At 43.6% G+C, this 15041-nt stretch overlaps 1 protein-coding gene and 1 pseudogene across 2 annotated transcripts in view; one reads left to right on the top strand and one right to left on the bottom strand.

The window, feature by feature from the left end:
* SLC7A14 (solute carrier family 7 member 14) overlaps positions 1–15041 on the top strand; it is a 116092-nt gene that overhangs the window by 82290 nt on the left and 18761 nt on the right. Inside the window, 2 exon segments of the mRNA NM_001257912.1 lie at positions 1173–1390; positions 13798–13944. Coding sequence (NP_001244841.1) covers positions 1173–1390; positions 13798–13944 — 365 coding nt within the window.
* On the bottom strand, positions 2961–7823 carry LOC106997007 (keratin, type II cytoskeletal 8 pseudogene; annotated as a pseudogene). The gene has a single exon (XR_013413652.1). The product of XR_013413652.1 is annotated as a keratin, type II cytoskeletal 8 pseudogene (transcript).

The following is a 15041-nucleotide window of genomic DNA, read 5'->3' as shown; positions in this document are numbered from 1 at the left end:
AGTAGCTGGGATTACTACTCAGCTACCATGCTCAGCTAATTTTTGTATTTTTAGTAGAGACGGGGTTTCACCATGTTGGCCAGGCTGGTGTCGAACTCCTGACCTTGTGATCCACCCACCTTGGCCTCCCAAAGTGCTAGAATTACAGGCCTGAGCCACTGCGCCCAGCCACTCTCCATCTTGATGCCTGATAAACTCAAATTCGAGGAAAGCTGAACAATAGCTGAGAAAGCTCTGGAATCTTGCCTCAGAACTTCCAAGGAATGATCCTGTGGCTGTGTCAAGTCATCTGACTTCGGTGTTCCTATCTCAAAAGAACTGACAAAAATGCTGAGCACCCAAGTACCATGACAAGATAAAAATATAAAGAACAAACCTGTTCAGTGTACTGATTGTATAGAATTTTAGGTCTAAAAGAGTCCTCCAAAATCAGGTCATTCATGTCCATCGCTTTACAAATGAGGTCCAGAGAGATAAGTCAACTTGCCCAAGGCCACACATCTGGCTATGGGCAAAAGTACAGCTGAAATTCAAGACCCCTGACAGCTGAGTCAGTGCCTTTTCCACTCTATAGAGGGCAGGAGTCCACTGGCCGTTGGGCAAAACCAAGCAGGCAGGGCGTGTTCACTGGTTATTTTTTTCTCTGCAACCACATATACACAAAAGGAAAGAAAACCCCTGTTCCCATCATTTTCAAAGACACACATTCTTCAATGTGTTGATAAAGAAAAGGTTTGGGAATGGGATGGAAATTTTACTGACTGTAAAATTAACAATAATGAAGATAAAAACAATTTTCAAATAACATGTTAGACCTAAATATGCATCCCAAATATCCCAGGTCGGTTCCCACTTCAAATGTTCTGTGCCATGCTTCCATAGGCGCTGTGTAATGTCACACCATATAGCCCAATTTTTGGTCCAGGATATCAGATCATCTTACCTATCTACCAAATTCTGCTCATTTGCAAATAGACACTTGTATCTGCTTGTGGACTACAGCATAGGCATGTGTAGGTGCGCACACACACACACACACACACACACACAGTTCCTTTTACAGACTCACTGCCCTTCTTAAAGCTGAGTGCGGATGCACTGGGGTAGGACCAGGAGTTTGCATGGCCCTTTCTTCCCTCCAGACAATGTCAAATCATGTCTTTCCTCTCTAGGGAAAGGTGAAGAATCATACCCAGACCTTCTGGCTCTGTTGATCGCAGTCATCGTGACCATCGTTGTTGCCCTGGGGGTGAAAAATTCCGTAGGCTTCAACAATGTTCTCAATGTGTTGAACCTGGCGGTGTGGGTGTTCATCATGATCGCAGGCCTCTTCTTCATCAATGGGAAATACTGGGCAGAGGGCCAGTTCTTGCCCCACGGCTGGTCAGGGGTAAGTTTATTCCAAACACCTGGTGTGCCTGTCACACACTCTGCCTTCTACCCTGTGACCAGCCTAAGACATATTTTCAAGAAAATGCTGTTCTGTTCCATAATTACCACAGCACCCTCTTTATCACCTTTGGATCTGAATTTAGTTGGAATATCCTGAAGAAGTGGTTCTTGTGTGTGTGTGTTTGTTTGGTTTGTTTTGTTTCACAAGCATTTGTTAAGATCCTATTTTATACAAATAACAATAATAGATTCAATGTTTCGGCAACCTGCAATTGCCTAAAATTGTGCTAAGTGGCATTGCATGTACTAACTCATTTAATCATCCTGATAATCTTGTGAGGAAGATATTTACATTCTGCTCTTAAAGATGAAAACAAAACAAAACAAAACAAAAAAAAACTTCCATTCAGAGAGTTCAAATGGCTTGCTGTTAAACACACAATGGAAGTGGCAGAACCCAGTCAGCCAGGCCTGCCTGACTCCAAAGTCTGTGCAAGAACAGCTCAGTTCTATAGAATTATCTCTACAATCTACTAAGGGAGATAACAAGAACAAAAATACACAAGGCAATAAAGGAGGCCAGGGAAAGGGGAGAGTAGGGAAGGGATGAGTTTTGCCTGGGTATGAAACTAGGAAAATAACAGTTTTTAATTGCAATGTCAGCATTTGACTCTAGGAGGAGAGTCCCACTGGGGTCAGAGGACAGTTGAGCTGGCCTAATGGAGGGCTGTGCTATAAGTCCCATTCCAAAGGCATAGTTCATGACAGGCGGGTTTACCTGGTGTGGTCTAGGGGTTAGCAAGAGGGTGGGCCGGACCAAAAGGACATTTTCAGATCTCATTCCATGATCTGGCTAGTGTGGTTTATGCTAGAGAAAAATAGGAAGGTCAGAGTGGCAAATTCTTTATACTGACAAGTGGCTGTGAGTTGCACCTGGTTTCTTTCTCTAGGATGACTAAAAATACTTACGTTGTGGATTTGTTGGTGAAATTCACTAGCCCACCTTTTTTTCATGGTAGAACATAAATCAGAGAATTTTGAGCTGTCAGGGACCTTAGAGGTTACCTGGTTCTATCCATTCATTTAACAGATGAACAATCTAAGGTCGAGAGAGGCAAGTCTGCCTAGAACTGATGACAGAAAGCAAGTCCAGGATTCCACCCACTTTGCTTTTGTAGCTTTTGCTTAGACTGGTTTTTCTCCAACATGTCCAGGGATCAGAGATGTTTCTTGGAGAACACTCAAAATCACTTCTGTTTATTCTGAACCATGCTATGCCGTTCAATGCAGAGAAATAAGCAAGGAAGCAATTTAAGCCAAGATTCCTAGTCTTCTCCTTATCTATAAGAATTCCACAGAACTGCAAAGTTCATCCTTCCTCTTTGAAATGAAGAAATACTGAAACTGCTTAAACCCAAAAGAAGAGACAAAGAAACACTGTTGGCCCCATTCTGGACCCCCAGATCTGTATTATCTTATGATACAAACTGTTCCTTTCCTATCATATAAGAGAAACAATAAATTACAAGAGTGAAAAGAAGGAATGTTTTCCTGGAACTCAGTTGCATTTTCTTTTCTTTACTTTTTTTTTTTTTTTTTTTTTTTTGGCAGAGTTAGCTGAGATTTTATTTTGGGCATTATAAATAAAGCAATTGAATTGTTTTGTAGCTGGAGGCATGGGCAAGAGGGGTCCCCAAGTGGTAAACTCCCCCGCGGGTGGGCTGAGAGCTGGGGCTGAGCCTCAGGTGGGTCTCCTGTTCCCTGTGCTCCCCTGCACAGCAGCCTCCCTCCCAGGCTCTGGGGAAGCCACAATAGGGGCAGGCTGGGAGGGGCTGCGGCAGCTCTTCACTTGGGCAGGACGTCAGAGGACTTGGACACCAGCTTCCCATCACGGGTCTCAATCTCCTTCACAACCATGGCCCTGGTGGAGCTGGTGGAGCTGATGCAGCTGAAGGAGCTGGAGCTCGCGACAGAGCCAGAGCTGGAGCCTAGGCCATAACTGAGGCCAGGACTTGTGAGGCCCCCATAGGCCAAGCTCAGACCACTTGCATAGCTACTGGTGGTCTTCATATGGATACTTGTGTTCTGCATCCCAGACTCCAGCCGGCTCTCCTCACCCTCCAGCAGCTTCCTATAGGTGGCGATCTCGATGTCCAGGGCCAGCTTGACGTTCATCAGCTCCTGGTACTCACGCAGCTGCCATGCCATGTCCTGCTTGGCCCGCTGCAGGGCAGCCTCCAGCTCGGACAGCTTGGCGTTGCCATCCTTAACGGCCAGCTCCCCACGCTGCTTGGCATCTGTGATGGTGACCTCCAGGGAAGCCCTCTGGCCTTTGAGGCCCTCAATCTCAGCCTGGAGCCGGCTGCTGTTCTGGTTCATCTCAGAGATGTCAGTCTTTGTACACCGCTGGTCATCTCCATGCTTCCCAGCCAGCGTCTGCAGCTCCGCATTCTTGATCTGGTACAAGCTCTCAGCCTCAGCCTGGCTGTGGTGGGCAGTCTCCTTGTACTGCGCCTTTACCTCAGCGATGATGCTGTCCATGTCCAGGGAGTGGCTGTTGTCCATGGACAGCACCACAGACGTGTCTGAGATCTGGGACTGCAGCTCCTGGATCTCCTCTTCAAACAGCTGCCTGAGGAAGCTGATCTCATCAGTCAGCCCTTCCAGGCAAGACTCCAACTCTACCTTGTTCATGTAAGCTTCATCCACATCCTTCTTGATGAGGACAAATTCATTCTCCATCTCTGTACGCTTATTGATCTCATCCTCATACTTGTTCTTGAAGTCCTCCACCAGCCCCTGCATATTGCCAAGCTCCGTCTCCAGCTTCAGCTTCTCCTGACTCAGAGTCTCCAGGTGCCGCCTAAGGTTGTTGATGTAGCTCTCAAACATGTTGTCCATGTTGATCCCAGCTGTCTTCTGCTGCTGCAGGAGGCTCCACTTGGTCCCCAGCATCTTGTTCTGCTGTTCCGGGAACTGTATCTTGTCGATGAAGGAGGCAAACTTGTTGAGGGTCTTGATCTGCTCCTTCTCCTAGGTGTGCATGGCCTGGATATTGAGGTCCACCTTCAGGTTAACAGGGCTCAGCAGGCTCTGGTTGAACGTGACAGCGGTGATGCCTCCTATGCTGCTGGCCCCACCATAGCCTCCGCCCAGGCCACCCCAGAAGCTGCTGCTGCCCACTCGGGAGAGGCTTGAGGAGCTGATGCAGGCACCAGGCCCACTTGTGTAGAAGCAGCTGCTGAAGGCCTGGAGGCCAGAGGTGGACACCTGTTAGGACTTCTGGGTCACCCTGATGGACATGGTGGAGGCAGGAGTGGAGGCAGGTGGGCTGGACCAGGCAGAGATGCCAGAAGGAGCTGAGAAGCTGCTTCTTGGTCCTCAATTGCATTTTCATTGTAGCAGGAAAATGTCCTCATCATTTTCTTGACAATACAAGAAATTATTGGGTCATGGACTTACTGTAAGACTTTGGCCATCAATTAACTTCTGTGCTTTCAGTCTTTCTCATCTATTATGTAGCAAAACTAATTGCACCACATGTTTGCAAAAAACAGCAACATCTTAGATGTTTTTATGTGCAGCTTGTTATGGTTGGCAATAGTTAAAACTACACGAGGAAGGAACTAGTATTTATTGACTACCTGTTAAGTTCCTGGCATCGGATTCCATTAATAGTATCTCACTCTTAAAACAAAACTTTTAAGCGGTGCTGTTATCCCTAACTTAAAATTGGAGAATCTTCGTAGAGGCTGGGAAACTGACCTGACATCACTTAGCTAGTCAGCTCCAGGGCTGGGGTTTCTGCACAGATCTGTGTGACTCCAAAACCCTTTCTACCAACGGAGTACCTTGTGTATCATTATCATTCTCTCTGAGCTTTCTTTAGTAAGTAGTAAGGTAATAAATCTGACATGTTATATTTCCTTTAAACTTTCATGAAGTCATAGAATCTTGGAGGAACATTGAGAGATAGTCTAGTTTCTTTTCTTATCTTCAGATGGAATACAGTTCAACTGACCCAGGCTGCGTATGCATTGTTTATGAAGACATCCTGTCAATGCAATTCTAAAACTCTTCTTAACTACTTGATTGATATTTAATTTTCAAAATCCTCCTATTAGCTCACCCAAATGGCACACCCTTTAGTTTAGACCCCACTTAAAGACTGGAAAGAGTTAATATCCTCTGTGTAAATGTTCTTTACCCATCCTGAAGAAGATGGAGGCACATTTTAGCATTGCTTTTAGCCTTGTGTTTTGTTCTGGGGCGTTTATTCTCTTTGGGGGTCTCCCTTTCCTTCTCAGGGGCTCCATATCCTTCCTCAATCAGGAGCCCACTTCATCAAGGAAGGAGCTCATCATGCCAGCCTTGGGGTTCCCCACTTATACATCCTGGGTTCTGACTAACTTTCCTAACAGACGATCAGAAGTCAGGCATAAGAAGGAAATGAAGGATGCTTTTCCTAACATTGAACATTTTCTTTGTGACAAACTCTTTCATGCACACTTTAAATTTAATCTTCACAGCAGCCCTGCAAAATAAGTACAGAGATCTCCACTTTTACATACAAATAACTGAAGCTTAGAAAAGTTAAAGTCACAGATCTAGACAGTAAGTAATAGAGCTGAAATTAGATCCCAGTCCTGGATGGGCCAAAGTACTTATTTACCCCACTGCCACCTGGGTTTGGGGCCATGGAACTGGTTATCTTCTTTTGCACTTCTGTTCACTGTCCTCATTCCAATCCAAGCTTACTGCCTTGAGTAGTTTTGTCATTGGTCAAGAAAAAAGCTTGGCTGGGATTGTAAATGTTTTGCTGCAATTCCATTATCCCTAAAGGAAATTTGGGGATGATGTATGTCCTAGTGAATGTGCCTAAAAGTATCATCTGAGAACAAAGGACAGCCCAGTGTGAAGATGTTACTGATTCATCCTCTCCACACTCTGCCTGGCCTTGGATTTCTACATAGTACATTTCCTTCCTAGTGAATGGGCCTGTACCTGTTATTTCTCACCTTTGGTTTCAGGTGATTTTTCCGAAGTCCAGCAAAGTCATTTTGAATTCTGACTCGATTTTTTAAGGTCTGACACTGTCTCATGAGCATGTCATACACCAAGGTAATACACACACTCCTTACTCTGTTACCTAACAATTGTCTACAAAAGTGTGTTTCCTCGTCAACAGATACATGAACTTCTTCACTCCTTAGCAAAACACTTACCTCTACCCCTGACTAGGGGACTAGTGCAGAGGTCCAACCCACTTTATTCTTCAATTGCTTTAGGTAGGATGGAATGGAGGAAACCATTGTGTAGGAGATGATGTATAAGAATAGCATGACATGACTTTCCACACAATTCTCAAAGACTTTGAAAGAGTTAATGAACAATCAATCCATCCTCTAACCATGGACCCCTTATAAACCTACTCTTTCCCCTGCTCCAAACACTTCCTTCCAAAGAAAATAGTTTACGGAATGGTTTACTCACTTACAGGTTCTGGGTCAAATGCTTCTTTGGTCTTGAAGAGTTTAAGAACAACAAACATTTTTCCCTGTATCAAGTAACTCTGGCCTTCAGCTGAACCCCTGCTTCCATCTGCAGTTCGTCAGCCCTTGAACATTGTTGGATGTGTGTTCCCTTCATGTTATTTGTTCTTGATACTATCTTATGGTTTTTCTTAAAGCAAATAAGACACTCTAACAGCACAAATAGCTCCCACGAAAATGGTCCATAGCAATCATTTGTGGGGAATCCTGACAGCCTCCAAACAAAGGAAAAGTTGTTTTTCATGTTCTCCACATCTGAATCCATCTGTGGGAACCTATCAGTACATTCCACTGTCACTGGGGACAGGCTGCTAATAGAGCTGGGGCATGAGGGTGGTAGAAAATGCTATGAAAAGTTGGAATTTCATCTTGTTGCCTAGAGAGTGAATAATATAAAGGCGCCTAATTATCTCCCAGGCATCTGGAGACTGGCCGAGGCAGAACGTGTGAAGGCTGCCTCATCTGAATGCCTCTCAAATATCAGCAAGATGCAGGGGGCCAGTTTTTACGGACCTCACATACTGAGTAGCAGGCCACTAATGACATTACTTTTGACAACTAACTAAGCGGAAGCCCTCCAGCAACTGAGGCACGTGCTGCTTTCCCACAACCCCATTCTAGAGGGGTGAACTCTGTTCTGGATCAGCCGGCTGAGTTTTTATATCAGGTTGACTTCAAACAACAATCTCAGCTATATCATCAAATAAAAAGGTCAATACTTTTTTTTTTAGACAGAGTCTCACTCTGTTGCCCAGGCTGGAGTGCAGTGGCGCCATCACAGCTCACTGCAGCCTCAACTTCCCGGGCTTCCCACCTCAGCCTCTCTAATCTTCCCACCTCAGCCTCCCAAGTAACTGGAACTATAGGTGCACACAACCACACCCAGCTAATTTTTTTCAATACTATTTTTTAATTTTGCAAAACATTAAAGCAAAGAGTTAGGATAACATACCAATAAACCCAGAAATACACATACACTTGCACACAAACACACATAAACACATTTCACCCACCAATTTTATTCACAGATGCTCACCCTCAGGTACCGCACATGTGCTTTTATGCATGGAAGTCTATCCTAATTATAGACACCAGTGGTCAGATCTGAGATCTGGACAGAGTGACATGGAAAACAGTTTCAGTGGCACCCATATACAGTTTCATTTCATGAGTCTTTGCATTTACCAATCAGGGACCGTTTGCTTGCAAGGAAGAAAAGTTCATTCAAACTAACTCAAGGAAAAAGATGACCCTTTTTGCTAATTTTATTATCTTCTCTTTAGTAATTGTTTATTTCATCTATGTCGTGTTAGGCCAAGTTCGGTTTGACCTTGGTAGGTGTGCTGATCTTTCTTCTCCATTTGCCTCCACTCCCCAGACCTATTCTCCACCCTTCATGACCTGTTCTCTGCTGCAGGTTGCTTCCTGTTGAATTTAGCCAATGGGAAATATTATCAGGTCAGAAGGTGAGAAGAAAGCAAGGCCAGAGTATTTCTTCCTTGCTGCACACCACACTGGCTGTGCCTCCACAAGGCAGGTCCTTCTAGGAATCTCTGACCCATAGCTCCGGCTCCTGCCGGACTCCAGGACACCATTCCACCCCCTACACTTAGGCCTCGGGATGACAACTTCTCAGTGTTGCTAAGTCTCTGATACTTCAAATCCCTAGTCAGTTCCCTTAACCCCGCCTAAATACTCCCCAGACCTGCCTATAGTCCCTTACTGAAATTTTGTTTGAATCATCTGAGTTATTAATAAATTCTCTTGACTGCCTAATGTGGTAGAACCTCCACATGTCCTGCCTTTGATCTGTCCAGTCTTTCTTCAACTAGACTTGCTTTCTAGTTCTACGTATGCAAATGCAGGCTAAGAGACATCCTCTTTGCAAGTTTACTTCCTCTTTTCCCTACTTGGTCATAGTTAACTTTCTGATAGCTAATCATTTTCAGTAATTGCCATCCCTTCTCTCATTCATTTAGAGGAAAGTAGCATTTGTATTTTATAAATAATACAGATGCTTATTAATCTTGTTCAGTTTGTTACCATAATCAAGACTGCATTTGGGATCTTGCAGTATCCTCTACACTCAATCTCCATAAAATCAAGCTGCGTACTTTTTGCTCATGACTATATCCCATCACTGAGCACAGTGCCTGGCACATGGTAGCACTTAGTATACACAAGTCAAGTTCTAAAAGGAGGAAGGTGGGGGAGTAGAGGGAGGAGAGAAGGAGAAGGAGAAGGAGGAGGAGTTTGTGCTCTTGGGTGTCAACTGCTCTAGAAAAACTTAGAATTGTCATAATAATACTGGTGGTAAGAGCTAATATTTATTGAGCACCTACTCTATTATGGACTGCAGTTTACTCTATTAGCTTATTTTATCCTTGTAACAATACTATGAGCCAAGTGCTATTATTATCTCCATTTAAGTAACAATGAAACTTAGGCTCCCAGAAGTTAAGAACTTACTCTAGGTCACCAAGCTAATATGTGGCAGAATCAACCTGGGCCTGACAATCTACAAAGTCTATGCTCCTAACCAAAGCCAATCACGCCCATGTGCGTGGCTCTAGGATTTCCTCTGAAGCCTACAGTGGGCGTCACATTGACTCCAACTGCCAGTACTGCACATATTTAATGGTGTCCTCTGCATCTTCCACTGAGTCTTCTGCTCTTCAAATTAAACATCCCCAGGTCCCCAGTTCTTCCTTACATGGCATGGTTCACAAACCTCTCACCTTTTTCTAAGATTGCTTTGCCCAAATTTATACGGTTGTTGTGCCAGGTCACTAAATGATTTACAAGAGGAGTGTATGTAATGCATATATATGTATGTATATGTGTTTGCATGTGTATGTGTGTTTATATGTATTTGTGTATGTGTGTGCATGTTTGTGTTTGTACATATATGTGTCTGTGTGTGTAGAAGGGAAGAATGGATGTTAAAGGAAGAGAAAGCAGGACCTGTTTTTCTGGGTGTTTTTTTGTGGGTACTTAGTAGGTGTATATATTTATGGGGTACATGAGATGTTTTGATGCAGGCATGCAATGTGAAATAAGCACATCATGGAGAATGGGGTGTCCATCTCCTCAAGCATTTATTCTTCAAGTTACAAACAATCCAATTACACTCTTTATTTTAAAATGTACAATTATTATTGACTGTAGTCACCCCGTTGTGTTTTCTAACGTAGGTCTTACTCATTCTTTCTACTTTTTTTGTACCCGTTAACCATCCCCACCTCCCCACCTCCAGCCCCCAACTATCCTTCCCAGCCTCTGGTAACCATCCTTCTACTCTCTATGTCTGAGCTCAATTGTTTTTATTTTTAGATCCCACAAATAAGTGAGAACATGCAATGTTTGTCTTTCCATGCCTGGCTTATTTTGCTTAACATAATGATCTTCAGTTCCATCTATGTTGCTGGAAATGACTGGATCTCATTCTTTCTTATGGCTGCATATACTCAATTGTGTATATGTACCACATTTTCCTTATCCATTCATCTGTTGATGGACACTTAGGTTGCTTCCAAATCTTAGCTATTGTAAACAGTGTTGCAACAAACATAGGAATGCAGCTATCTCTTCAATATGCTGATTTCCTTTCTTTTGGGTATATACCCAGCAGTGGGATTGCTGGATCATATGGTAGCCCAATTTTTAGTTTTTTGAGGAACCTCTAAACTCTTCTCCATAGTGTCTGTACTAATTTACATTCCCAAAAACATTGTACAAGTGTTCCTCTTTCTCCACATCCTTGCCAGCATTTATTATTGCCTGTCTTTTGGATATAAACCATTTTAAGTGAGGTGAGATAATATGTGATTGTAGTTGTGATTTTCATTTATCTGATTGTCAATGCCTGTCTGCCATCTGTATGTCTTCTTTTGAGCAATGTCTATTCAAATCTTTTGCCCTTTTTTTTTTTTATCAGATTACTAGATTTTTTGCTATAGAGTTGTTTGAGCTCCTTATATATTCTGGTTATTAATTCCTTGTCAGATGGGTAGTTTACAGATATTTTCTCCTATTCTGTGGGTTGTCTCTTCACTTTGTTGATTGTATCCTCGGCTATGCAGAAGCTTTTTAACTTGATGTGATCCCATTTGTCCATTTTTGCTTTGGTTGCCTGTGCTTGTTGGGTATTGCTCAAGAAATTTTTGCCCAGACTAATGTCCTGGAGATTTTCCAAACATCTTTCCAAACATCCCCTAGGGGTAGTCTTACAGCCTATGATTGCGGTTGAAAATGCTGGATGAAAACAAAGTACAAAAAGGTAAATGAGTTCCTTAAGACATAGAGATAGCCAATATATTGATTTATTTGTAACCCCGCTTATTTCCACAGAGGACTTGAATGTGTAGAATAACTCTGTTTTTATTGGGTTGCCTGTGCTTGTGGGGTATTGCTCAAGAAATTTTTGCCCAGACCAATGTCCTGAAGACTTTCCCCCAATGTTTTCTTGTGGTAGTTTTATAGTTTGAGGTCTTAGATTTAAGTCTTCCATCCATTTTGATTTGATATTTGTAGATGATGAGAGATAACAGTCTAGTTTCATTCTTCTGTATATGGATATCCAGTTTTCTCAGCACTATCTACTGAAGAGACTGTCTTTCCCCCAGTGTATGTTCTTGGCACCTTTGTCAAAAATGAAGGACCTATCTTAAAGTGAGGCTTTTCTTGATCAGGACTACTTAGTGAGCCTGCAGTCTAGCATCCGTTCATCCTTGAAGACCAGTAATATTTTCTAGATAAGTGAAAACAAGCACATTTCCAAGCCTGTGAACCTCCATGTATGATGAGGTGAGATCTATTTTCTCTCTTTGTCTGGAGGCCAAAGACATTTTCCACACCCTTGTATGAAAAATTTTGCTGTAGGGAAAGCAGGAGGTCTCTTCTCTTCTGGAAAGTAGCCATCTAGAGATGGAACCACTTATGTTTGAGAAGTTCTTTCTACCTGGCTTATTAGAACAGACCAGGAGTTCTTAAATTTTCTTGTGCCATGGACCACCTGGATGTCCGATGAAGCCTGTAGATCCCTTATGAGAATTGTGTTTTTAAAGGAATAGCCTAATTACATAGGAATTCAAAGGAAATCAATTATGTTGAAATGTAGTATTAAGTATTTTTAATTTTATTTTATTTTTAAATTATAATCTAGTAACAATGTGCTTCTCTATTGGGATTTATATGTTAACATCTATGTCTAATAATTATCATAATTTGAAGGTAGTAATAAGCATAAGTGATATTTCAAGATCTCTACAACAATTCTCATATGAAATGAAAATATCTGATTGCTATTGGTGACACAGGCACAGGTATTGCTAGTTTGACACCTACATTCATAACAGAAAAAAATGCTAATTCAACTAGAAGGTAGTGAAAAAACATATGTAATTCTTTGCCAGCAAAATTTATAGATGCCCTGAATTCCATGGCCTCCAGGATAAGAACCTGGGAGTAGAGGGTTGAAACATTAGAATCCTAGCTGAGAGAAACTGTAGGAAACACCAGCTCATTTTATAGATAAACAAAGTTTGCTTCTGAAGGTTTGAGAAGATCTTTGATTCTGTGGTGTACCTTACAGGTTCTGGTATTTCGTATTTTGTCTTATTGAGAAGTCAATGAGGAAGTTAAGAGTGAAAATTTTGGACAAGTGTCAGTTTGGCACACATTTTGATTTTCATCATTTATAAACTGAATGTGGAGAAAAGAAAAATAAAATGGTCCAGTCTACAATGGGTCTCACCTCCTGGACCACTGACTAGGGCTTGCATTTTTTTCCCTCATCGCATACACACAAGTCCAAAAACATCTCTCACCTTCTAAAAGGACATCCCCAAGCGTTCAAAGAGGCCCTTTTTTTACTTAAAGCTAACAATGAAAATACCAAGGTGGGTAACCCTCATTTAAACTTCAATAGGTTCTTTCAGAGAAAGTAGCCACTCTTCAATGGAAGGTTTTCACTGACATTTTGACATATATAATACATTCCCAAACACCCCTAGAGCCATGTGGACTCCTGGCAGACAGACTGCCAGCAGACGTGACTGGATACTATCCCCTAGCTTTACTCTGACCTCCTGCCTCATGCCCAACTAGGTCATTCAAGTCCCAAAAGGAGCAACAAATAAACTGTCTTTACCCTGTCTTCCCAGTGAAGACAATAGAATATCTGAAGATCTGAAAATCTTTTATATCATTTCAGATCTGGAAGTTACTATAGAGCTGATCTGTCAGGGGTACTAACAGTAATTTAGGTAGGATAACTCTTCCTTATGCAGAAGTGTCTGAATCCCCTACACTAAAAGGCAGAAGCCTTTTTTTTTTTTTTTTTTTTTTTTTGAGATGGAGTCTCCCTCTGTCACCAAGGCTGGAGTGCAATGGTGTGATCTCGGCTCACTACAACCTCTGCCTCCCGGGTTCAAGCAATTCTCCTGCCTCAGCCTCCTGAATAGCTGAGATTACAGGTGCGTGTCACCATGCCCAGCTAATTTTTGTATTTTTAGTAGAGACAGGGTTTCACCATGTTGGTAAGGTGGTCTCGAACTCCCGACCTCATGATCCACCCACCTAGGCCTCTCAAAGTGCTGGGATTACAGGTGTGAGCCACCACACCTGCCAATTCTTCTTGTCTCTATTTACACAGCGTAAGAGAATCGACCACAACCACACAGCTAGAAAGCGTAGGAGATCAAAACTTGCGTGTTTAGCACGAGTTCCGCCATGTTACTCCCTCAGCCACTCAGTCATGTCTGCAGGGCATAGGGCATAGGGCAGTTTCCACATTTAAGGCCCTGGTGCCACCCTGACCTTCTGAGTCTGACAAATGCCATCATCCACACAGGTGCTGCAAGGAGCAGCAACATGCTTCTACGCTTTCATTGGCTTTGACATCATCGCCACCACTGGAGAGGAAGCCAAGAATCCCAACACGTCTATCCCTTATGCTATCACCGCCTCCCTGGTCATCTGCCTGACAGCATATGTGTCTGTAAGTACCAGATGCTTGCGGGACTCTCCTCATGATGTGGCTCTGGCACCGAGCTCCCTTCTCTGTCAGGAAGGAGTCCTTTCCTATGTCTTCTTGGTGTCTGTGTACCTGTCTTTTATCCCCTGTAGTCCCATTCCCCACTCCCCATGACAAGAAAAAAATTAGGATTCCAAACTGAAGAAGAGGAGAAGCCCCAGGCCTTCACTTCAGCCTTGGCCTTCATTCCCACCCCTCCATCCTCACAAGCTCTCGGTGTCTGCTGCTGCCCCAGGGGCTGGTGTGCAGGGAATAGGCTGCCGTCCAAGGAGCTCAGGTCATAGGCTGGCAGTAACGGGTGGGTGTGCGAGCAAAGGCATTGTGGGCCTCTGTGCACTTTCCTCAATGCTCTTCTGTCTTCTGGGAGCTTCCCGGCAGCAAAGAGGCGAGGCTCCCTGCACAGCGGGGAGAGAGAATACATTGTCCTCTACAAACTCTCTTCCCCTTAAATCTGGGGAGGAAAGTGTCATTTCTTTCAGCCGTTGCTCTCTCTTGTTACACCAGCTTAAACTCACCTTCAGGTTTCCCTAACTAGGGGAGTCCCAGAATAAAGGCTTCAGCCTTGTCTTTTTCAGGATCACGCCCCGCGACACTCCTCACGCTTTGATGCTTGCTCTCTCAGCTCCCATCCCAGAATTTCTATCACAGAAATGGCCCAGCTGCATCCAACATCCCCCTCTGCCCCTGGCAATGGAGAGAAGTGGCTCACAGGCCAATCAGTGTGTGGTTCCACAAACATTCTCAGGTCCTGAGGGGCGGACTCACTTGGGTCACCACAATTAGGAAAGAGCTGGTGGGGGGTCGGGGGGATGGGAGGGTTGCTGCCGCTGATCAGCCTTGCTGTTTCTCTTTCCCAAAAAGACATCTTTAGCAACTAGCTAAGGAAGCCAGACTGATTGATCATTAAGGCAAGCTGCAAAACAGGATTGTTCTAGAAGCCAGAGAAAAACACAGAGCAAACTTGGGGGTCGTTTACAGACATTCAGCTGCCTACCCAGAGGTTTTATGGTTGCCTCAATTATCGCCTCCCGCTATGCACACACACGCAAGGGGCTTCATCC

Source organism: Macaca mulatta, chromosome 2 (assembly GCF_049350105.2).
Source record: "Macaca mulatta isolate MMU2019108-1 chromosome 2, T2T-MMU8v2.0, whole genome shotgun sequence".
In the NCBI taxonomy this organism is placed as follows: domain Eukaryota; kingdom Metazoa; phylum Chordata; class Mammalia; order Primates; family Cercopithecidae; genus Macaca; species Macaca mulatta.
Note: the sequence above shows the minus strand (reverse complement) of the source record. Positions and strands in the feature narration are given on the sequence as shown.